Raw genomic sequence first — 26,065 nt, forward strand, 5'->3', positions numbered from 1 at the left:
AATAAGGTAATGTCTATAGCAGATTGTATTTTCCAGGATAGCTGGCCACATTAAGAGCTCCCATCCTGCATTCTTTCCTACAATGTGACACTGGACATTCCTCTCATGGCATTTATGTTCACTCCCCTTGAAGTCAGGCAAGTCTATGACTATGGCAAATGTAACTTGTGAGCTAGGTTATGAAAGTCAACACAGCTTTCACTTGGGTCTTTTGGCTTGCTCTTGGAATCCAGCCACCACGCTGTGAGGAGGCTCAGCTGAAGTCTAGCTAACAGTCAGCACCCGCCTCCAGACGTGAGCATACCTTCAAGATGACTTCGGCCCCAGTCATGGTCTCACTACAGCCACATGACAAGACCCCAAGACAGAATCATCTAGCTGAGCCCACTCAACCCCTAGAACTGTTAGAGATAAGATGATTTTTGTTGTTTTAAGCTATTTAGTTTTCAAGTGATTTTCAAATAACAAGTATCTGTAACAATGTGAAACTTATCGACGTCTCCCCACAAATCAACATTCAAATTTTTTTGTCTATCTACTGTGTCTTTGAGGGAAATCACTCTTCACCCATTCTTAGTCCATGTGGTACAGATCAGACGGTCCCAAACCTCTGAGTTCCTGGAGTGGAGACATGATCCAGGAGGCCTGGCCAATTTGGTACCCATTCCTCTTGATTACAGAGGTTATTTCAGAGTTGGGTATGTGACCCAAGCCATGCCAATCAGAGTCTGCCCTGGGGACTTTTGCTGGTACTATCAAGAAAGAGATATTCTCAGGTTCAGGTCCATGGCGTAGTGGTTCGGATCCTGGGTGCAGACCTACACTATTTGTCAGCCACGCTTTGCTGATGATCCACATATAAAGTGGAGAAAGACTGGCACAGATATGAGCTCAGGGCTAATCTCCTCAGGCAAAGAAAAAAAGAGAGAGAGATTCTCTTCACCCAGATTGCAAGCTATGAGGGAGATGTAAGTCTAGCACTGACAGTAGCCATTTCTGCCTGAGAGTGAAGCCAACAGAGAAGAAAGCAGTAGTACCAAAGACAAGACCTGATGACGTCAAGATCCTGGGATCCAGCCACAACCGTAGTTACTATCACCCGAAGACTTCCTATTTCATGAGTCAATGAATTCCCCTTTTACCTTAACCTGGTTTATGTTGGACCTCTGCCACATGGTGAGGTTCAAATCATAATCTCAGAAAAATCTAAATAACACGGATAACTTGAAATCTTTTTGGACCTAGAAAGGGGTAATTTAAAAATTCAGTTAGTTTGGCAGGCACACAGATCAATGGAACAGAATTGAGAGCCCAGAAATAAAACCATACATCTACGGACAGCTAATCTTCGACAAAGATACTAAGAACATACAATGGAGAAAGGAAAGTCTCTTCAGTAATGGTGTTGGGAAAATTGAACAGCCACATGCAAAAGAATGAAAGTAGACCATTCTATTACACCACACACAAAAATAAACTCAAAATGGATCAAAGACTTAAAGGTAAGACCTGAAACCATAAAACTTCTAGAAGAAAATACAGCCAGTACATTCTTTGACATTGGTCTTAAAAGGATCTTTTCGAATACCATGTCTACTCAGACAAAGGGAAACAAAAGAAAAAATAAACAAGTGGAACTTCATCAGACTAAAGAGCTTCTGCAAGGCAAGGGAAACCAGGATCCAAACAAAAAGACAACCCACCAACTGGGAGAAAATATTTGCAAATCATATATCCGACAAGGGTTAATCTCCATAATATATCAATTCACACAACTGAACAACAAAAAACAACCCGATCAAAAAATGGGCAGAGGATATGAACAGACATTTCTACAAAGAAGATATACAGATGGCCAGCAGGCACAGGAAAAGATGTTCAACATCACTAATCATCAGGGAAATGCAAATCAAAACTACACTAAGATATCACCTTATATCCATTAGAATGACTATAATCACGAAGACCAAAAATAATAAATGTTGGAGAGGTTATGGAGAAAAGGGAACCCTCATACACTGCCGGTGGGAATGCAAGCTGCTGCAGCCACTATGGAAAACAGTATGGAGATTTCTCAAAACATTAAAAATAGAAATACCATATGACCCAGCTATCCCACTACTGGGTATTTATCCAAAGAACTTGAAATCAACAATTCAAAGAAACTTATGTACCCCCATGTTCATTACTGCATTATTCACAATGGCCAAGATGTGGAAGCAACCCAAGTGCCCATAGCTTGATGATTGGATAAAGATGTGGTATGCGTATATATATATATATATATATACACACACACACACACACACACACACACACACACACAATGGAATACTACTCAGCCATAAAAAAAGACAAAATCATCCCGTTTGCAACAACAGGGATGGACCTTGAGGGTATTATGTTAAGTGAAATAAGCCAGACAGAGAAAGACAAACACCATATGATTTCACTCATATGTGGAAGATAAACATGGAAGTCAGAGATGGATTTCATTCATATGTGGAAGATAAACATACGGACAAAGAGAACTGTGTTTACTGGTTACCAGGCGGGAGGGGGTTGAGGAGTGGGCACCAAGGGGTGAAGGGGCACGTTTACATGGTGACTGACAAATAACAATGTACTACTGAAATTTCACAATGTTGTGAACTATCATAACCTCAATAAAAAAATGTATTAAAAAATTCAGTTAGTTTGGGAGATACAAAATTTGTTACTCTCTGCTCTGATGGAAGGGAATCATGAGTCAAGATCATGGTTACTCAAAACTCTCAAGGAACTCTAGCAAACTCAGAGGTCCAGTCTAAAAGCTATAAAAGAGCTCATGCAGAGAAGATAAGTGTTTTACCAAAAGCTGCATATCTGAGGCCTTCAAACCAAGGAAAAAAGCTTCAGGTGACTACAGGAGTCTATACAGCTGGAGGAGATATGGCAGGTAATGTAGCAATTTGTAACTGTGTCCGAACCAAAGCAAGTGTACACTACAATATTTACTATCTGCAGGAACAGATTTTTAGCAATTTCCAAACTAAACATAATTAAGAGACATACTTATACCATTGCTCATTACATTAATATGAATAACCAAGAGTTGACTGCTTTCTCAATAGATTTACTTTCCTAATAATGCTTTACCTGGACTAATAAAAAAAGTTCATTTGTGTTCTAGGAGAACAAGCCAGTTAATAGCACATTTTAAACTATCTGATTTATATATTGACCTACCCACATGCTTTTCAATAACATACACAGTTCATAAAGAAAAGTACACCCATACTCAAACATCATCCACTACCATGGCAAGTGAGTCGCCGCCTGTCTGCCAGGCAGGACTGCAAAGTTTCCACCTGCAGGAAGTGTTTTAACATTCTAAGGAACTATTAACATTCAATATCCCTAATCTAGATAAAACCCTAGCAGAAAAATAACAGAACTTTTCCTCCACTTGTAGAGACGATATGGATGAAAATAAATGTAAGAAAACAAAACTAGGCAAGGTCCCAGTCAAGCAGGCTAGGATTTTTGACAGGGCTCCATATCCTGGAATCGTGGAATATTCGTCTATTGTTCTGATTTGTCAGAAATGGGAGTAGGAAAAGGCTAGGATTAGGTAGGCACACAGGTGCCCAAGGTTAATCCCAGATCCCAGATCTGTCAGCATGACTAATTTCATAATCTCTCTGGTTCTGCTCCATAAGGCCTGGCTCAGAAACTGGACAGATTAAGTCTATTAAAAAGGGAATCCATCAATGACTAAAGGGCAGCATGGCTGGGAAAGTCAAGCTCATGCCAGAAGCCCTCAGCATCTCCCCCTCTCCTCCAACTCCCCCCTCTCGGCCACCTTGTTTTTCAGGTCAGAATTCTTGGGGATTAGCTGACCTAGAACTTCACAACTCAGTTTGAATAAGAAAACGTACTGTGCCCTACTTACATTGCTAGTGCAAACTCACAACACTCTTTCTACTAAAATAGCTTATTGAGGCCAGAGACTATATTTTTGTTCTCTCTTCCAAAGTGCCTGATACATAGCTCAATAAATTAATGAACTTTTTACTGTTATATAGATGAAATACAACACCATATTACCCAACAGTAATTTTTCTCACAGTCCAACGGTCTCTAAAATCAGCCAAAAACCAGCAAGAAAGTCTCAGAATATCCAAAATAAAGATCAAAGCCTGTGTACGAGCGATTTCCTCAGAGGAAACTCCCTCAAGCCTTCACAGTCTTCTGTTGTAAACAAACAAAACTGAAGTTCTTCTAGTTTCCTAACTGAAAATGAGCAACAGCAGTTTTAGAATGAGGGCAACAGGCGACTGCACGCTGACAGCTGCAGACAGACAGCCGCCCCACCAGGGGAGAAAACAGGACCAAGAGCTTGGAGCCATGTACTGGAGGGGCTACACAGCCCTTGAGGTCTCAACAGGCCATGAAGGTGCCTGTATATTTCACACACAAATTCATTCATCCAACGTTTTGAAGTGCTTACACTTCATTCAAGGTTAAGTGCTGTGGAACAGAGATTTGTATGGCCACAGTCCTGTCACAGGTGCTTAGTGGAAACAAGACATACACAAATAACCATATGACAAAGTAGAAAGCATTAAGTGCCACATAAGAGATGAAATGTACTTGATGGCTCAGAGGAAGCAAAGGTTATCTCCAGCTTCGTGGTGGCACTGACAACAGAGCTAGGCATTGGTTTGGATTTGGATAAAGTGAGATGTAAAGTACATTCTAGACAGAGGTAAAGGTGGGGAGAGGTCTGAGGTGGGGGAAGCAATGTGTCCATACTGGCTGAAGAGCAGGTAAGGCTAGAGAGGTAGGTATTGGAGAGTGAACGCTCATAACTGATGTTAATGGTTAATCCAAGTCATTGGAAAAGTTAACCACGAGGCACATAATTTTGCACTAAAGACTATCATCACTTTTCAGATAACTTTTGTAAAAAATATTGTAACTCTGGGGCTGGCCCGGTGGCGCAGCGGTTAAGTGCACACGTTCCGCTTCGGTGGCCCAGGGTTTGCCAGTTTGGATCCCAGGTGTGGATACGGCATCGCTTGGCACGCCATGCTATGGTAGTCGTCCCACATATAAAGTAGAGGAAAATGGACAGGGATGTTAGCTCAGGGCCAGTCTTCCTCAGCAAAAAGAGGAGGATTGGCAGCAGTTAGCTGAGGGCTAATCTTCCCCCTCCAACCAAAAAAATTTTTAACTCTACCTTTTAAAGTTTAAGCACAGTATCAGTCAGGGTTCTCGGCTGCAGCGACAGAAATGGATTCTAGCTAACCTAAGTATAAAAGTAAGTTGCTGAAAGGTTATTAGTTGCTCACAGAATTGACAGGAAGGCTGGACATCTGAGCTTGAACTGGGCAGTAAGGATCTGGCCAAAATGCTGTCTCTGTCTGTGCTGGACACTGCCACTACTCAAGAATCCTGACTCTACAGGGAATCTAATCTCTTGCTTTTATTATTGTTATTTAGTCTCGATTCTTAAATACATGTGTTTTTTTAATATTATGCAAGATGAAATTGGAAGTACACTTGAAGTGACTGTGCTGCATACTAAAATACAATGTCTCAAGGAAGGATATTTGTGCAATTTTTATATATATATATTTTTTTATTAAGATTATGATAGTTTAAAACCTTGTGAGATTTCAGTTGTACATTATTGTTAGTCATGTTGTGGGTACACCACTTCCCCCTTTGTGCCCTCCCCCCACCCACCCCCCCCCTTTCCCTGGTAACCACCGATCAGTTCTCCTTGTCTATATGTTAACTTCCACCTATGAGTGGAGTCATATAGAGTTCATCTTTCTCTGTCTGGCTTATTTCACTTAACATAATACCCTCAAGGTCCATCCATGTTGATGCGAATGGGACGATTTTGTCCTTTTTTATGGCTGAGTAGTATTCCATTGTGTATATATACCATATCTTCTTTATCCAATCATCAGTTTCTGGGCATGTAGGTTGGTTCCACATCTTGGCTATTGTAAATAATGCTGCGATGAACATAGGGGTGCATGGGATTCCTGGAATTGCTGATTTCAGGTTCTTAGGATAGATACCCAGTAGTGGAATGGCTGGGTCATAAGATATTTCTATTTTTAACTTTTTGAGAAATCTCCATACTGTTTTCCATAGTGGCTGCACCAGTTTGCATTCCCACCAACAGCGGATGAGGCTTCCTTTTTCTCCACAACCTCTCCAACAGTTGTCGCTCTTGGTTTTGGATATTCTTGCCAATCTAACGGGTGTAAGGTGATATCTTAGTGTAGTTTTGATTTGCATTTCCCTGATGATTAGTGATGATGAGCATCTTTTCATGTGTCTATTGGCCATCCTTATATCTTCTTTGGAGAAATGTCTGTTCATGTCCTCTGCCCATTTTTTGATTGGGTTGTTTTTTTGTTGTTGAGCTGTGTGAGTTCTTTATATATTATGGAGATTAACCCTTTGTCGGATAAGTAGCTTGTAAATATTTTTTTCCCAATTAGTGGGCTTTTTTTTTGTTTCAATCCTGTTTTCCCTTGCCTTGAAGAAGCTCTTTAGTCTGATGAAGTCCCATTTGTTTATTCTTTCTATTGTTTCCCTCATCTGAGGAGTTATGGTGTCCGAAAAGATTCTTTTGAAACTGATGTCAAAGAGTATACTGCCTATATTCTCTTCTAGAAGACTTATTGTTTCAGGCCTAATCTTTAGGTCTTTGATTCATTTTGAGTTTATTTTTGTGAATGGTGAAAAAGAATGGTCAATTTTCAATCTTTTACATGTGGCTGTCCAGTTTTCCCAGCACCATTTGTTAAAGAGACTTTCTTTTCTCCATTGTAGGCCCTCTGCTCCTTTGTTGAAGATTAGCTGTCCACAGATGTGTGGTTTTATTTCTGGGCTTTCAATTCTGTTCCATTGACCTGTGCACCTGTTTTTGTACCAGTACCATGCTGTTCTGATCACTGTAGCTTTGTAGTATGTTTTGAAATCAGGGATTGTGATGCCTCCGACTTTGTTTTTCGCACTCAGGATTGCTTTAGCAATTCGCGGTCTTTTGTTGCCCCATATGAATTTTAGGATTCTTTGTTCAATTTCTGTAAAGAATGTTCTTGGGATTCTGATTGGGATAGTGTTGAATCTCTAGATTGCTTTAGGTAGAACAGACATTTTAACTATGTTTATTCTTCCAATCCATGTGCATGGAATGTCTTTCCATCTCTTTATGTTGTCATCAATTTCTTTCAAGAAAGTCTTGTAGTTTTCATTGTATAAATCTTTCACTTCCTTGGTTAAGTTTATCCCAAGGTATTTTATTCTTTTCATTGCGATTGTGAATGGGATTGAGTTCTTGAGTTCTTTTTCTGTTAGTTCATTGTTAGCGTATAGAAATGCTACTGATTTATGTATGTTGATTTTATACCCTGCTACTTTGCTGTAGCTGTTGATTGTTTCTAATAGTTTTCCTATTGATTCTTTGGGGTTTTCTATATATAAGATCATGTCATCTGCAAACAGCGAGAGTTTTACTTCTTCATTGCCTATTTGGATTCCTTTTATTTCTTTTTCCTGCCGAATTGCTCTGGCCAACACCTCCAGTACTATGTTGAATAGGAGTGGTGAAAGTGGGCACCCTTGTCTTGTTCCTGTCCTCAGAGGGATGGCTTTCAGTTTTTGTCCATTGAGTATGATGTTGGCTGTGGGTTTGTCATACATGGCCTTTATTATGTTGAGGTACTTTCCTTCTATACCCATTTTATTGAGTGTTTTTATCATAAATGGGTGTTGGATCTTGTCGAATGCTTTCTCTGCATCTATTGAGATGATCATGTGGTTTTTGTTTCTCATTTTGTTAATGTAGTGTATCATGTTGATTGACTTGCGGATGTTGAACCATCCCTGTGTCCCTGGTATAAATCCCACTTGATCATGGTGTATAATCTTTTTGATGTATTGCTGTATTCGGTTTGCCAGAATTTTGTTGAGGATTTTTGCATCTACGTTCATCAGTGATATTGGCCTGTAGTTCTCCTTCTTTGTGTTGTCCTTGTCAGGTTTGGGGATCAGAGTGATGTTGGCTTCATAGAATGTGTTAGGGAGTACTCCATCTTCCTCAATTTTCTGGAATAGTTTGAGAAGGATAGGTATTAAATCTTCTTTGAATGTTTGGCAGAATTCTCCAGAGAAGCCATCTGGTCCTGGACTCTTATTTTTGGGGTGGTTTTTGATTACCATTTCTATTTCTTTACTTGTGATTGGCCTATTCAGATTCTCCATTTCTTCCTGGTTCAGTTTGGGGAGGTTGTTAAGAGTCCAGGAATTTGTCCATTTCTTCTAGGTTGTTCAATTTGTTGGCATATAGTTTTTCATAGTATTCTCTTATGAGCCCTTGTACATCTTTGGTATCTGTTGTGATTTCTCCTCTCTCATTCCTAATTTTATTTACTTGAGATTTCTCTCTTCTTTTCTTGGTGAGTCTGGCTAAGGGTTTGTCGATTTTGTTAATTTTTTCGAGGACCAACTCTTTGTTTCATTGATCCTTTCTACTGTCTTTTTTGTTTCAATATCATTTATTTCTGCTCTTATTTTTATTATTTCTCTCCTTCTACTGACTCTGGGCTTTGTTTGTTCTTCTTTTTCTAGTTCTGTTAGGTGTCGTTTGAGGTTGCTTATGTGAGCTTTTTCTTGTTTAGTGAGGTGAGCCTGTATTGCAATGAATTTCCCTCTTAGGACTGCTTTTGTTGCATCCCAAATGATTTGGTATGACGTGTTCTCATTTTCATTTGTCTCCAGATAATATCTGATTTCTTCTTTAATTTCTTCAATAATCCATTGTTTGTTCAGTAGTGTGTTGTTTAGTTTCCATTTTTGCACCTTTCTCTGCTTTATTCTTGTAGTTGATTTCTAGTTTCATAGCATCATGATCAGAAAAGATGCTTGATATTATTTCAACTCTCTTGTATTTATTGATGCTTGCTTTGTTCCCCAAAATATGGTCTATTCTTGAGAATGTTCCATGCGCACTTGAGAAAAATGTGTAACCTGCTGTTTTTGGATGAAGTGTTCTATGTATATCTATTAAGTCCATCTGGTCTAATTTTTCATTTAATTCTATTATTTCCTTGTTGATTTTCTGTCTGGATGTCCTATCCATTGGTGTTAATGGGGTCTTGAGGTCCCCTACTATTATTGTATTGTTGTTGATGTCTTCTTTTAGTTCTGTTAGGAGTTGCTTTACAAATTTTGGTGCTCCTGTGTTGGGTGCATATATATTTATAAGTGTTATGTCTTCTTGGTGGAGAGTCCCTTTTATCATTATATACTGTCCCTCTGTCTTTCTTTATCTGTTTTGCTTTGAAGTCAACTTTGTCTGATATTAGTATAGTGACACCTGCTTTCTTTTGCTCATTATTAGCTTGGAGTATTGTCTTCCATCCCTTCACTCTGAGTCTGTGTTTGTCTTTGGGGCTGAGGTATGTTTCCTGGAGGCAGCATATTGTTGGGTCTTGTTCTTTGATCCATCCTGGCACTCTGTGTCTTTTGATTGGAGAGTTCAATCCATTTACATTTAGAGTGATTATTGAAATGTGGGGGCCTCCGGCTGCCATTTTATCTCTTGTTTTCCGGTTCTCTTGCATTTCCTTTGTTTCTCGTCCCATGATTTTTGGATTACTAATTCAGCTATGTAAATTTCTGTATTGGGTGCGTTCTTATTTGTAATTTGTGTCTTTGTTCTTGTTATTTGTTTAGTGGTTACCAGATGGTTAGTATAAAACATTTCATAGATGAGATACTCCATTTTCTGATAGCCTTTTATTTCCTTAAATTAAAACCTTCTATCCCTTTTTTCTTCCCCTCTAGGTTGTTATTGTCAGATTTTTCCCCTTCTTTCTTGTGTTGTGAGTTTGTGGTTAAAATGACAAGGTTACATTTATTCTTGGTGTTTCCCTTCCTTTTATCTTTAATGTTTTGTTTAACTCTTGCTAACCTGTTCTGATGGAGAGCTGCTACTTTCTGTTATTGTCCTTCTACTTTTCTCCTTTGCTCTTGGTTTTGTAGCCCCTTTCCTTTTTTTGATTTTTCAGGTATGAGTGTTTTCCTGAGCATTTCTTGAAGAGGAGGTTTTGTGGCAATGAACTCCCTTAATTGTTGTTTATCTGGGAAAGTTTTTATTTCTCCATCGTATTTGAAGGATATTTTCGCTGGGTAGTGTATTCCTGGCTGCAGGTTTTTATCCTTCAGAGTTTTGAATATATCATTCCACTCTCTTCTAGCCTGTAAAATTTCTGCTGAGAAATCTGCTGATAGCCTTATGGGGGTTCTTTTGTAGGTTATTTTCTTCTGCCTGACTGCCCTTAGTATTTTCTCTTGTCGTTGACTTTTGCTAGCTTCACTACTATATGCCTTGGGGTTGGGCTTCTTGCATTGATAAAGTTTGGAGATCTATTGGCTTCTATCACATGAAGTTCCATCTCTCTCCCCAGGTTTGGGAAGTTCTCAGCCATTATTCCTTTGAACAGGCTTTCTGCCCCCTTCTTCTCTTCTTCCTCTGGTATACCTATAATCCTTACGTTGCATCTCCTAATTGAGTCAGATAATTCTCAGAGAGTTTCTTCATTTCTTTTTAGTCTTAGTTCTCTGTCCTCCTCTGCCTGCAGCATTTCTATATTCCTATCTTCCAAATTGCTATTCTGTCCTCCATATTATCGGCCCTACTGTTCAGTGCATCTAGATTTTTCTTAATCTCCTCTATTGTGTTCTTCATTTCCAGTATTTCTGTTTGGTTCTTATTTATAGTATCAAACTCTTTTGTGACATAGCTCCTGAACTCGTTGAGTTGTCTATCTGAATTCTTTTTTAACTCATTGAGCTTTTTAATGATGGCTGTTTTGAAGTCATTGTCATTTAGGTTATATATTTCATTGTCTTTGGGATTGTTTTCTGGGTATTTGTCATTTTCCTTCTGTTCTGGAGATTTAATATATTTTTTCATGTTGCTTGATGGTGTAGATTTGTGCCTCCGCATAGAGATAGAGTTTAGTTACTGCTTGTACTTGTTTCTACTGGTTTGGTGGGGGAACAGCTGTTTATACTGCACTGACCAGGAACCCTATCAGCTGTTGCTAACTGGGCCTGGGCCCCTCCTCGTAGTCACAGTGGTCCTGTGGGGTCCCTCTTCAGCTGTGGGGGCAGTCACAAGGGGGCTTCAGGCTGCTGGTGCCTACTGTTGTAGACCACCTAGCCATGCTCCCTCCTTAGGGTCTGCAGCGGTGTTATGGGCTTTCCCAGCGGCCAGGGGCAGGATCACCTATATTTGCAGCTCTGTCACTGTCAGCGCCCACAAAATCTCACTTGTCCACTATAGGTCACAGCAGAGCTATGGGCATCTTCTGCAGTCTGTGGTTAGCTCACCTAGCTATGCTACTTTTGTCCCAGGGTCTTCCAGCCTTGTGGTTGCTGGGAAGGGGCTCTCTACTAGTGCTGTGCAGAGGCTTTCGCTGAGGCTGCTGTGAGACTGTAGAGTTTCCTCCTGGGCCACGGAGCTGGGGCGCTGGAACTCCACCCAGCCCCAGTCCTCTCCCCCAGGATCTTGGGGAGCCCCTTGCCCTGTCTGGGGGACAGCTGGAGACCGTGAGTTCAGTGGCGGCTGGCCAGCTGCTGCCCTGCCTGGGATTCTCCTCTTTGGGACCCTCCCAGCATTCTGAATGCTGGGCGGAGCCTCTCCACTAATGGCAAGTAGAGGCTTTCCCTGCTGCCAGAACGGAACCCTGGAGTTCCCCCCTGGGCCATGGAGCCGGCCGCTGGAACTCCACCCAGCCCCAGTCCTCTCCCAGGAGATCTCCGGTAGCCCCGTGCCCCAACCGGGCACCAGCCACAGTCTGTGAGATCGGCGGTGGCGGCTGGCAGGCTGCTGCCCCGTTTGGGAGTCTCTTCGGGAGCCTCTCGGCGCTGTGGATGCTGGGCGGGGCCTCTCTGCTAATGGCGAGTAGAGGTTTTCCCTGCCGCCTCTGGTGTGGGACCCTGGAGTTTCCCCCTTGGCTTAGGCGTAATCGCGGGGGGCTTAGGTAGGGCTGTGGTCACCTGTTTCCACTGTTGCTCCTCTGGTGTGCGCACCCTCCTGCCCTTGGTGTGTGGCGATGTTCTGGGGACATCCGCTGGAAGAAAGCCGCTTGCAGGTACTAGGCTGTTCAGGGGTCGGGGTTGGAGAGTTTTCACCTATCTCCACCTCCTCCCAGGGGGAAGTCCGTCCGCCTTCCAATATATAGCAGCACGGGTGTCTCAGGCATCCTGAGATGCTATATGGATATCCTTTGTTAAGCGATGAATGTCCAATTAGTTGTAGATTCCAAGGGGGAGAGACAAAGAAAACTACTCACGCTGCCATCTTGGTGACGTCCCCCCAGATATTTGTGCAATTTCTGAGTTGTAAGCTGAAATAATTGTTTTCATGGAACACCATTATAACTTGAAGAACAAATGACAAACTATGGTTATTCAGATTTGAGTATGTGCCAGACATTTTCTTGAAAATGAATGAAATGAGATTGCATTTCAAGGAAAACAACTTAGGGTATTTGTTGCCTATGATAAAATTCAAGCTTTCAGGAGAAAATTAGAATTTTTGAAAATGTGTATCTGTCACTGTGAACTTGACAGTTTCCCAACTTGCAAACCCTTTTCATGAGATCACTGGTGATATTAATGAAATGTGATTTTTTTTTAATATTGTATAATAAATGTGCTAACACTTGGAAGATCTGCATAGCTCAGTGAATCAATATTTTCCAAATGACCACTGTTATAACCATGATGTTACAAAATAAGATATGGGTAAAAAAATTCATTCAAAGTGCAAGATATAAACTAATGTATTTTAATGTAACTGAATATGAAAAGTTCATTGATATGGTTTCAGATTCCACATTGCAACTAACCACTTAAGAAAATACCATTTGCCGAGTCTTGTTATAGTATCAGAAAAGCACATCCAGGGCCAGCCCAGTGGCGTAGTGGTTAAGTTCACATGCTCCTCTTCAATGGCCCAGGTTCACAGGTTTGGATCCCAGGTGTGAACTGACACCACCCATCAGTCATGCTGTGGTGATGACCCACATACAAAAAGTGACCCACATACAAAAAGTGGAGGAAGATTGGCACAGGTGTGAGCTAAGGGCTAATCTTCCTCAAGGAAAGAAAGAGGAGGACTGGCAACAGATCTTAGCTCACGGTTAATCTTCCATAGGAAAAAAAAATAGCATATCCAAAATTACCTGAAAAAACTACTAAAATACTCCTCTCTTTTCCAACTACATATTTGTATGATGCTGGACTTTTCTTGGTATACTTTAATCAAGAGTACATCACAATACATAAAGCAACTATTAACAAACCTAAAAGAAGATGTCAAAAATAACACAATAATAGTAGGGGACCTCAACACCCCACTCACATCAATGGACAGATCATCCAGACAGAAAATCAACAAGGAAACAGTGGAGCTAAACAAAAAGCTAAAACAGTTGGACTTAATAGACATATATAGAACACTTCATCCAAAAACAGCAGAATACACATTCTTCTCAAGCGTGCATAGAACATTCTCAAGGATAAACCATACGTTGCGGAACAACGCAAGCCTCTACAAATTAAAAAAAACTGAAATAATAACAAGCATCTTCTCCGATCATAGTGCTATAAAGCTAGAAATTAATTACAAGAAAAAAGCTGAGAAAGGCACAAAGATGTGGAGACTAAACAATATGCTATTGAACAAGCAATGGATCATTGAAGAAATTAAAGAAGAAATCAAAAAACACCTGGAGACAAATGAAAATGATAACATGCCATACCATCTTAACAAACAAGAAAAATCCCAAATAAGCAATCTTAAACTACACCTAACTGAATTAGAGAAAGAAGAACAAACAAAGCCCAAAGTCAGTAGAAGGAGAGAAATAATAAAAATCAGAGCAGAAATAAATGCTATTGAAACAAAAAAGGCAGTAGGAAGGATAAATGAAACAAAGAGCTGGTTCTTTGAGAAGATAAATAAAATTGACAAACCCCTAGCCAGACTTACAAAGAGAAAAAGAGAGAAAGCTCAAATAAAATCAGAAATGAAAGAGGAGAAATAACAACAGACTCCGCAGAAATACAACGGATTATAAGAGAATACTACGAAAAACTATATGCCAACAAAATGGATAACCTAGAGGAAATGGATAAATTCTTGGACTCCTACAATCTCCCAAAGCTTAGTCAAGAAGCAGCAGACAATGTGAACAGACCAATCACAAGGAAAGAGATTGCAACAGCAATCAAAAGCATCCCAAGAATAAAACCCCAGGACCAGATGGCTTTCCTGGGGAATTCTACCAAACTTTCAGAGAGGATTTAATACCTATCCTTTTCAAGCTATTCCAAAAAATTAGGGAGGATGGAACACTTCCTAACACATTCTACGAGGCCAACATCACGCTGATACCAAAGCCTGACAAGGACAGCATGAAAAAGGAGAAATACAGGCCTATATCGCTGATGAACACAGATGCAAAAATTCTCAACAAAATTTTGGCAACCTGAATTCAGCAATTCATCAAAAGGATCATACATCATGATCAAGTGGGATTCATACCACGGACACAGGGATGGTTCAACATCCGCAAGTCAATCAATGTTATATACCACATCAACAAACTGAGGAATGAAAACCACATGATCATCTCAATAGATGCAGAGAAAGCATTTGACAAGATCCAACAGCCATTTATGATAAAAACTGTGAACAAAACAGGGATAGAAGGGAACTACCTCAACATAATAAAGGCCATATATGACAAACCCACAGCCAACATCATACTCAACAGGGAAAAACTGAGCGCCGTCTCCCTGAAAACAGGAAAGAGACAAGGATGCCCTCTATCACCACTCTTATTTAACGTAGTACTGGAGGTTTTGACCAGAGCAATTAGGCAAGAAAAAGGAATAAAAGGAATCCAGATAGGGTGGAAAGAAGTGAAACCCTCCCTGTTTGCAGACAACATGGTCTTATACATAAAAAACCCCAAAGAAGCCATTGGAAAACGTTTAGAAGTAATCAACAACTACAGCAAAGTTGCAGGGTATAAAATCAATTTACATAAATCAGCAGCTATAACTATAACATATAAACATAGTTTATATATATAGTGTATATATATATGTATAGTATATATATATATACAGTATATATATATATGTTTATATAAACATATAAACATAGTTAAAATGTCCGTTCTACCTAAAGCAATCTACAGATTCAACGCCATCCCAATCAGATTCCCAATGACATTCTTTATAGAATTAGAACAAAGAATCCTAAAATTCGTATGGGGCAACAAAAGACCCCGAATTGCTAAAGCAATCCTGAGAAAAAAGAACAAAGCTGGAGGCATCACAATCCCTGACTTCAAAACATACTACAAAGCTACAGTAATCAGAACAGCATGGTACTGGTACAAAAACAGGTGCACAGATCAATGGAACAGAATTGAAAGCCCAGAAATAAAACCACACATCTATGGACAGCTAATCTTCGACAAAGGAGCTGAGGGCATACAATGGAGAAAAGAAAGTCTTTTCAACAAATGGTGCTGGGAAAACTGGAAAGCCACATGTAAAAGATGAAAATTGACCATTCTTTTTCACCATTCACTAAAATAAACTCAAAATGAATCAAAGACCTAAAGCTGAGACCTGAAACCATAAGGCTTCTAGGAGAAAATGTAGGCAGTACACTCTTTGACATCAGTATTAAAAGGATCTTTTCGAACACCATGTCTTCTGAGACAAGGGAAACAATAGAAAGAATAAACAAATGGGACTTCATCAGATTAAAGAGCTTCTTCAAGGCAAATGAAAACAGGATTGAAACAAAAAAACAACCCACTAACTGGGAAAAAATATTTGCAAGTCATACATCTGACAAAGGGTTAATATTCATAACATATAAAGAACTCACACAACTCAACAACAAAAAATCAAACAACTCAATCAAAAAATGGGCAGGAGACATGAATAGACATTTCTCCAAAGAAGATATACGGATGGCCAATGGGCACATGAAAAGATGTTCATCATCGCTGATCATCAGGGAAATGCAAATCAAAACTACAGTAAGATATCACCTTACACCCGTTAGATTGGCAAAAATATCCAAAACAAATAGTAACAAATGTTGGAGACGTTGTGGAGAAAAAGGAACCCTCATCCACTGTTGGTGGGAATGCAAACTGGTGCAGCCACTATGGAAAACAGTATGGAGATTCCTCAAAAATTAAAAATAGAACTACCACACAATCCAGCTATCCCACTACTGGGTATCTATCCAAAGAGCTTGAAGTCAGCAATTCCAAAAGTCCCATGTACCCCAGTGTTCACTGCAGCATTATTTACAATAGCCAAGATGTGGAAGCAACCTAAGTGCCCACCAACAGGTGACTGGATAAAGAAGATGTGGTACATATATACAATGGAATACTACTCAACCGTAAAAAAGAACAAAATCATCCCATTTGCAACAACATGGATGGACCTTGAGAGAATTATGTTAAGTGAAATAAGCCAGATAGAGAAGGACAATCTCTGTATGACTCCACTCATAGGAGGAAGTTAAAAATGCAGACAAAGAGAACAGATTAGTGGCTACCAGGGGAAAGGTGGGGTGGGGTGTGGGCACAAAGGATGAAGGGGTGCACCTACAACACGACTGACAAACAAGAATGTACAACTGAAATTTCACAAGATTGTAACCTATCATTAACTCAATAAAAAATTTTTTTTAAAAAAAAGAGTACATCACAATAAATTGAATACAGAAGCAAGTATGGGAATCCACCTGCCTTGTATAAGTTAGACATTAAAGAGATTTGCAAAAAAACATAAAATAATGTCACTCTGAACATTCCCGATGTCCAGATCTTGGTTTCAAATACTATTCTCTAATAAAAAGGACCAGCGCTCCTTGGAGAAATGGCTGATTCTAGGACTGGGGCAGGAAACATACAAGATAGGCCTGCAGAATCTTGCAGTGCCAGAAATAAGGGAGTACTTCAAACAAACAAATGAGACAATGGGAGTATGTGAAAGTGGCATAGGACCCAACAGAAGAAAGTGCTCTCAAAGGCCAAAGATAGAAGATTTTGGTTAAGAAGATAAAAAAATAGTATTGGATTATAACCCAAAGTATAAAATAAATATTCATAGGTTCATACTGATATAAATGATTAAATAAATGGAAAAGGAGACAAATCTCCTGTGCACAAGAATTCCAAAAAATTTAGGTAGATACTCTGTCCTCAAGGAAATGGAGCATAACTCCCCACTCCTAAAGTGTGGGCTGTGAAGAATGACTTCCTTCCAGAGTGCAATATGGAAAGGGTGGGGAAAAGAGTAACTTTACACTGGAGAAATCTGACAAACTCTATCTCAGCCAGGTGACCAAGGGCAACAGCAACGGTGATGAATCATGTTGACAGTATGCATCACATGTTGATGTGATGAGAATGGCACTTTACCTCTGTGGTCTTCCCCCTCCAAAACCCATAACCCAGTCCAACCATGAGAAAAACATCACACAAATCCCAATTGAGGGACTTCTGCAAAATATCTGACCAGTACTCCTCAAAACCATCAAAGTCACCGGAAGCAAGGAAAGTAGGAGAAACTCACAGTCAAGAGGATCCTAAAGAGATAAGATGACTAACATAATGTGCTATCTTCAATGAGGTCTTCGAAAAGAAAAAGAACAAGAGGTAAAAACTAAGGAAACCTGAATCAAGAATGGACCTTAGTTAATACAAATGTATCAATAATGTTTCACTAGTTATAACTAATGTGTCACACTAATGTAAGATGTTAATCATGGGGAAACTGGGTGTGGGTATATGGGAACTCTCTGTACTATCTTCACAAAGTGTTCTAAAAAGTAGTTTATTATTTTTCTTAAATGTTATTCTTTTCACTATTTATTTTGGAACATATTTATGTTAACAAAAAATGGATTTATTATTTCTGACGAATGAATAAAGTTTTTTCCTCAATTTTAGTTTCTAACATGTTAAATACTGAAAGCTATGACTCACAAAAAAGCTCTTTGGAGTCATCAATAATTTTTAAATGTGCAATAAATATGCAAAGGAATCCTGAGATCAAAAAGTTTGAAAACCACTTAAGTAGATAAGTTTCACATATATGGAAAATGCATTTTTGGAGCATCTCAGTCTTCCAAAATATAAGATAAATGAGACTTTAGTGTAAAGACAGCCTTCAATTTATACATATATTGTGCTACTCAAGTTTGCAAAATAAATTGCCTAGCATTTTCTCAGCAATAATTTTTTCAGCAAAAAAAAGTGATCTTCCAGGATCACTCACAAAGTATGCCTTTAACCTGTTACTAGGGTAGCAAATTGTCAAAGCACCAGTGCAGTGTAAGTAACCGCACCACACTTACTACTATAGTTGGGTGGTAGAGGGTTGGCTGGGTGGCATGAAAGGGCTGGATGCCTATTAAGAGCCAGGATCTGCAGGTTCTTTACATACTTTCTCTCTTATGGATGACTGTCAAGCACTGACTGTCCTCCCCATGTCTAGGACCAACATCACCCAACTAGTACTGGAAGCGAAGGTGAGGAGATAGGAACCTAGGTCCAACTATGAATCCTCACTTTGCAGTAACGGGACAGCCCCCAGTAAGCCACGGGCCAGGAGGCTGATGACAGGATACTTAGAGCAGAGAGAGTATGTAGTAAAGAGTGTGAGCAAAGACTAGGAAGACTGGAAGGAGACTGGGAGGAGTTTAGGGCATGAAGCTGAAAAGCAGGTTCAGGGTCAAGGACTGGAGGTGAGAGTGAAAAGGCAGGTGTGTAAAATAACAGCTAAGGGAGTGACAATTGGAGCAAAGGTTCTGGAAGAGGTGGCAGGAAGGGGTTTTTCTTCTCCTCTCTTACTCAAACCCACCCTTGCTGCCAATGCCACATGCCGCATGCCGCCACCACAGACCACACTGCCAAGCCTTCATCACTGCCGAGAGAGCCCGGTTTGGAAGGTCAGGAGATGCCTTCTCCTCCCACTGCCCCCTGCCATGGCTCCTCCCCAACCCTGCCTTACATGAGGCTGGTGCCCAACAAGAATCAGGGATCAGAGCTCTGGGGAGAAGGGAAGGGTGACAGAATACATTCCTGGCAGCAGGGTCACTTGTTGAAGGGGGAAAATCTTGGCCCACCCAACCCTGTTAGGGAAGTGGTCTGTCAGGGTGGCGGCCCACCAGCAGAGTGCTGTCTGAAAGATGGGCATGCCCAAGACAGTCACTTAATGACAGAGTCTGAAGACATTTAAACTTCAAAATAATTTACGACAAATTTCACTGCTTTATCCTGTTTAGAATTTTACATTTACACTGTAACTGACCTAGAAATTTCCCTTTCTCGGGTACTACATTTTCTAAAAGTTAAAATGAATTTTAAAAATTAAATTAAATTGGGGCTGGCCCCGTGGCCAAGTGGTTAAGTTTGCGCGCTCCGCTGCAGGCGGCCCAGTGTTTCGTTGGTTCGAATCCTGGGCGCAGACATGGCACTGCTCATCAAACCACGTTGAGGCAGCGTCCCACATGCCACAACTAGAAGGACCCACAACGAAGAATATACAACTATGTACCGGGGGGCTTTGGGGAGAAAAAGGAAAAAAAATTAAATTAAAATTTTAAAAAAACATTAAATAAGAAAATGAAGAGCCAGCTGGCTGATTATCTACATAAAAGAACATGTGTAGCCAGTTACCACTCTAAAGATCATACAAACTTCACAAAGACATCCAAAAATCCACAGAAACCAACTATCGATGGCTTCTTTTAGCTGCTTATAAATCTGAGACTATATCTATTTTAACATCTGTTTAAGAAGTCTAAATATATTTTCCCTCTATTATTTAGAAAATGCTGCCTGCCACCCATCCCAGTTGCCCCCCTCTCACAGCCTTTTCAGTAATTTTTAAAAACAGCTTCCATTGCCTTTTACCCAACAGATCAAGAAACATATTTCTTAATTAAAAAAACTAAACTTTTATGAAGAAGAAAGCTATGCCAAAACATTGGAATGCTATTACTGATGGTGCCTTTCCAGCAGAGAAGATGAAAAATGGATTTGATTTCTTATACCTAGTTTACCTTCAAAGCAGTCTATTTCTTTAGTTCTGAATCATTCATCAAATCAAGTGTTCAGCAAGTGACTAATACTTTACCTGTTGAGTTGCTTTTGATGTTCTACTCAAAATAAAGAATACAAGGTATGTTACCAAGCGTGTTTAGATTTTTGTATTATCTGTGGGTTTCTCTCACAACTGAACCTCAAAACAATGGGTTTTCTTCTCCCTGTCCTTCCTCAAATCCTCTCTGCAGGAGAGACGAAAACAGAAGTACTAAAACATTGAACGTCTTGCATTTTTAGAGGAAGACAACCGAGCGGACTTTTATAGTTGACTAATTAAGAGGTACTGAAAAATCAATCACACCAAGTCAACAATATCACATACAGAAGAAAAGGGGGAGCAATTCACCCTAATCATTTTAAACTTAAGATGTTGGAAATAAAGCATTTGTAAACTTATCATGTACACAAAGTAACAGACTACCAAGTAAAACTTCCAAAAAGCTGACCCACCACCCAATCATACTTTAAAGTTTATAACAAAACACTGTATTTGTTAATTTCCATTTATAAAAGAAAAAAATTTCACTTCCAATAAGATTCCTTTCAACAAGAAACTCCTTCAGAGTACAAAGGCACATTTGGAAAATTAACTGGTTACAATTACAATGAATACAAACGTCTTTCAACTGTATCAAATTTCATTAAATCTAAGATGCCAATGACTATAAAATACAACATTATTTTATGTAACATTAGGAAAGGAAAAAAAACTGCCAATTAAGCTATGGCATAATGCTTGCTTATGGCATCGTTTCAAGATTAAAATATGAACAAAATGTGGTTTAGAATCAAGGAAGTACTGGAACCTTAAACACTATCACCCAAATATATAGGAGATCAGAAGGAAAATTACCTACAGAGAAAATAATCTTGGATACTACGACAGTAATCTATTTACACCTAGTATATTACAATAAAGTCACACTCCAACACATATTCCTAATGTTTGAGCTGTCGGAAATATAAATCAAAGCTTTTAGCAATTATATGTATAATTAATCAAATGAAAGTCACTCCCCAAAATTGAATCTTGAGATTAAAGCCACTATTCAGTGATGAAAACAACCGTAAAGAGCAATAGTTCCCTCAGAAACAGCTGGTCTTTGAGCATATGAGCAGTTCACTTCACATTTAGACAAAAGCTACAGTGTAGTGTTACATTCCACTCCACCTGCTACACTGACAAAAACTGGCTCCACTAGACGGCATCCATATTTGAGAAGTGTCAGGTACAGCAAAAGAGCGTATGATTTACATCCTTAAAACTGACAGAGGGGAAAAGTGTTTGTTTACAACAAATTTACATTTTAAAAAAAGTTGAAACCTAATATGGAATCAATACCTTGGGTTTTTCTTTTCTCTTTCCAAGGAAAACTGAGGCAGATTCAAGATTCTGTGCCAGCTCTACAGCAAGCTATATCATATCTCACCGTACGGAGGATATTTTTAAGTCTTATCCACACCGAAAACTCCAATTCACGTCAACTGGTGATAATCTTGTGCCAAAGTCTCTTTTGAGAGCATGGACCTCTAAATTCAGGAAAACACCCCACTATAAGATGCTTTTCTTCCCAATTTTATCACTTTCAGAATTCTGCTCGAGACACCTCAATTAACCAGAAAACAGCCTGCGAGTATACCCAGCTAACTATACAATGTATTGACACAATTTTTAGGAGAAAGAAAGCAAGCGAAAACAAGTTGAGTTCAGGACTCTTTAAAAAGTCCTGGCTCATTTATTCAGCAAAACCCAAGGGCCCCGAACAGGTCAGTCACCAAGCCAGCGGCGGTGGCCGGGCCGGTCTTCCCAGGGTCGCCGGGATCTCCAGAGGGGCTTAAAGCAACAGCGGGAGGCCTTCCCTCGGTTCAGGGGCTTTTCTCCAAACTTCCCCCGCCTCTGCTCTCCTGCCTACTGCCCACCGCCCTCCCCACGAAATCGCGAGGCCTTGGCAACGAAAAGCAAGCCGTCCAGCAGCGAAGGGAACCCCGCCCACCCTCTTTAAAGAGCCACGGCACCGCCCCCGCGTCACCCAGCACCGAGGCACGGCCTTCTCTTCGCCTCTCAGGAGAGGGCCCCCCGCGATGCAGCGCCTTCTGCTCACTACAACTGAACAGCATGTGGACACATTTTGAGAAACTGTTTCAGCTCTTGAAGGTGAAGGGTTTCTTCTATTCTAATTACTCAGAACCAGAGCATACTACTTGGTAATCAAGACTTCACTGTGCATTTAACACAAAATTTTCCTCCCAATAGGATATTCACAACTGGTCCCCTATAGGGAAACCAGCTTCCACGTACCCCGACTACGCCGGAACGCGGACCCGACGGCGCAGCAAGCCCCCCGCCCTCCGGCCCGCGGCACTCCCGGCTTCGGTACCAACCCGCCCGGCCCCCAAAGGGCGCCGCGTCTCACCTCCGCCCCCCACGCCCCTCGGCCTGCAACCAACGCCACCACCACTCGTCCCCGGACGACAAGCCGGGCATTCCACAGCACTGCTCCGCCCCTCCGGGGCACCGCCGCCTGCGACCCCGGCCGCCTCGGCCTTGCTCTAGCGACACAAACCTCGTCGCTCAAGGAGACCGAGGCCGGGCGCATGGGAGCCACCCGACCCCATCCCGTAGCGGGATAGGGCCTGTCTTCACCCCGCCAGGCGCTGGGCCGGGAGGCCTTTCCTGCCCCATCCCGGGAAACAGCGCCGTCCGCCCGCGATCCGGGGGTGCCAGAGCCCCCGCCCCAGCCGGCAGGAGACAGCCTGGCGTCGGGACACGGGGGACGCCTGCGCAGAAGAACGCGCCCGGCCCCTCCGCCACGCAGGGTAACAATACCCCTCAGAAAGACCGGCTGGGGGACGCCGCGCGCGCCCCGACGCGTCCCGCAGCGCAACCGTCCGCACGTGAGCGCGCGCGCCACCGCCGCTCCCGCTGACAGGGTCGCCTCACCTGCGCCGGGCTCCGCCCCCCTTGTCGCTGGAGGAGGTGGTGACCCTTCTCCGACCCGACCCGACAGTGTCGGAGGCGGGAACGTCCAGGCCGGCGTCTCAGTGATGGGATTTCCTCCCGCTTCCGCCCAGCCCCGCCCACCCCGCCTCTCGGCCCCCAGCTCCTTCAGGCCGCCCGCCGCCGCGCTCTGAGAACACCGCGGCGGCGGCAGACAGCAAACGGAAGTGACGCGATGCGAGCTCGCCGGCTCCTCCACCCCTCCGCCCCTCCGGCCGAGGTGCAACCAATCAGCAGGGGCGGGGGCGGGGCCGAGCAGAAATGCAGCCAGCCGGCGCGCGGGGTGCGGAGGCATTTACTCGGCCGCCGGCTCGGTGACCAATCCACGGTCCCAGGAGCCTCTCTGTGTTTACTACCGACCGAATCCGTGAGCGCTGTGACCAATCACCGTTTGCCGTGCAACAATGTAGACTGTTGTCAAACGCCTTTTAAGGCGGGATGTGGCGCTGCAGGTTGGACTGCAGAGGAGACCTGTGTGCCGCTGTCCGTCGGCGACCGTCGCGGCTGAGGGCAGCCGTTTTTCCGCCTCGCTGCGCCAGTCGGAGTCACGCCGGCCTGCGGGCTGCGCGAGCGGTCGGCGGGCCCCAGAGTGGCGCGTCCCCCGGGCACTGGGCCCGGAGGTTTTCTCCGCGCTCGGCTGCGGGGACTCCCGGCGCCCTGGCCCAAGCGAGTTCTCTTCGGGAACCCGCACACGCACCCGGGTCGAGATTCAGTTCCCACCTCGTAGACTTTGGAAAAAAGAAAATGAAATTCCAAGGCGTTCTTGGGTTGAATTAAGCCAAAATCCAGGCTGAAAAAGCTGAACCAGCAGTGCCGGCCGTCTGACGGCTGTGTCCGCTCTGCCCCTCTTCCGGTCCCGGCGCCGGCGCCTGCGGAGTGTGCCGGCTCCCGACCGGCCCGGGGCTCCGCGTTCGGCGCCGCGGGTCCAACAGGCCTGCAGGCTCCGGGACCAAGCCTCCAAAACAACGCTGGAAACCCTGTGGGCCGCCGTCGAAAAGGGCAGGCTACGGGCCCCGAGCCGGGGAAGAGCCGTCCGCCCGGTGCAGAGGGGAGAGGAAGAGCCGCGAGGGGCCCGGCGGGGCTCCGAGACCGGCAGGCCCAGCGAATGGGAGCTATTTTGAAAATGGGGCACTTCACTTTTTCAGAAACTAACACCCAAATATCAGTCCAGTTGATCGAGCCCTTCGGACGCTGGAGGCTGGGAATGTTGCCCTTGGGTTTATTTCTTAAAGGCCTCAGAAAGGTCTGATAGTAGATTCTGTTCAAGATTGCCTGACATTTCATAGCCCTTGAACATGTGTTCCTGCCAGATTGAGGCGGTAAAATAAATAAAATATGGAATGCTGACAGTAAGCCAGGCAATGTGAGAGGTCCTTTCACATATATGACTCTTACAAACATACTGTGAGCTACATATTATCTCAAATTTACAGTCTGGTAAACATTAAAAAGATTTGTATGTTCAGTATTTAGGAGAGTGTGAAAAGGGTCCATCCTATATTGTTGATGCGAGTACCATTGACGCTATCTTTGAAGATAACTTGTTAGTATCTAGCAAAATTTAAAATACGCATTCACTCCCTTCTAGCTGGCAGTTCCTTTCTAGAAATGTATGTATTCTACTGAAATACACAAATGTGAAAAAATATATAAGAGGCTGTTGATCACAGCTTTGTTCGTGGAAGCAGAAAAGAATCTGTGCATCTACAGAGGATTACAAAACACTGATATACACATATTATGGCTCCTTCATCACTAATGGTCCTGTATACATACAAGACCAAAACAATAAAAGCCTGTGTAGAGGTACACATAAAAGTTTGCAAATGTAGGGCTAAGCATGAAAGGATACTATCAACCTTAACAAAAGTTATTTCAGTGAAGGGGAGTTGGGGGCGGGGGTAAGGAAATGTTTTAAGAGGGCCTCCTTATTTCTCAGTCTTTGTATACTTCTGTATTAATTTTTATACCAAGATTTATTGGTTTAGTAGTAGTTATGAAAAACAGTAATTTTAGGATGTTTGGGTCTTCAAGTCATTGGCAAAATTCTTCCTAAATCAAGCTATAAATTTCCCATTAAAAGTACCAGTAAGATACTTTTTGAAACTATGACACATTGATTCTAAGATTCTTAAGGAAAGATAATATTGCAAGAATAGCCAGTAAAACTCTGGAAAAAGTTAACAAGGCAGCCATAGCCCTAACAATTAAAAATCTATTTCATAATGCTTTATTATAAAAAAAAATGGGAGAGAGGGTTCTGGGAAGATGGCAGAGTAGGAGGCACCAAGAATCTGTCTGTGCACCCACACAACAATTGCACTGGCAGAATCTGTCTGACGTAACTGTTTTGGAACTTGGGAGTCTATTGAAGGCTTGCAGCCTCTAGTGGGGGATGGTAAATTGCAGTTAATTTTGGTCAATTTAGCACAGTAGAAGCTACCTATCCTGCAATGCTTGGCCACTTGGCAGGCAGCTGTGCACAGGTTCCTGGAGCATCTTGCACTAGCTTATGGGAGCCAAGATAGGCAAAAAGGACCCTGTCTCCAAATCAAGGATTGCTGATTGCTCCTTTTGATTACAGAGGCGCACATGAAGACGCAGGCAGCCACTGTTGTTTCACCTCCCCGTCATTGTTGCGAGCCCTTCCCCCTCCAGCTGAAGTGACTTCCAGGGGGAGTTTGAAGCAAAAACGGACAGAATTGAGGGGAGAAATAGACAGTTCCACAATAATAGTTAGAGACTTCAGTACCCCATTCTCAATAACAGATAGAACAACCAGACAGAAGATAAGTAAGTAGAAGGGGACTTAACACAATTGACC

General features: G+C 42.1%; 1 protein-coding gene across 3 annotated transcripts in view; it reads right to left on the minus strand.

Annotated features, from left to right (window-relative positions):
* ZBTB5 (zinc finger and BTB domain containing 5) overlaps positions 1 to 24,360 on the minus strand; it is a 38,638-nt gene extending 14,278 nt beyond the window's left edge. Inside the window, exon 1 of one of the 3 annotated variants that reach the window (XM_046682777.1) lies at positions 23,185 to 24,360. Coding sequence is in view for 1 of the 3 variants with exons in the window: in XM_046682768.1 (XP_046538724.1) it covers positions 22,658 to 22,728 (71 nt within the window). In the remaining 2 variants the exon portion in view is untranslated. Of the gene's footprint in view, positions 1 to 22,657; positions 22,786 to 22,807 lie in introns of those variants that run through there. The other 2 variants (XM_046682784.1, XM_046682768.1) reach the window with 2 other exon arrangements.
* Between the last annotated feature and the right edge of the window lie 1,705 nt (positions 24,361 to 26,065).

The sequence above is a fragment of the Equus quagga genome, chromosome 1 (assembly GCF_021613505.1).
Source record: "Equus quagga isolate Etosha38 chromosome 1, UCLA_HA_Equagga_1.0, whole genome shotgun sequence".
In the NCBI taxonomy this organism is placed as follows: Eukaryota; Metazoa; Chordata; class Mammalia; order Perissodactyla; family Equidae; genus Equus; species Equus quagga.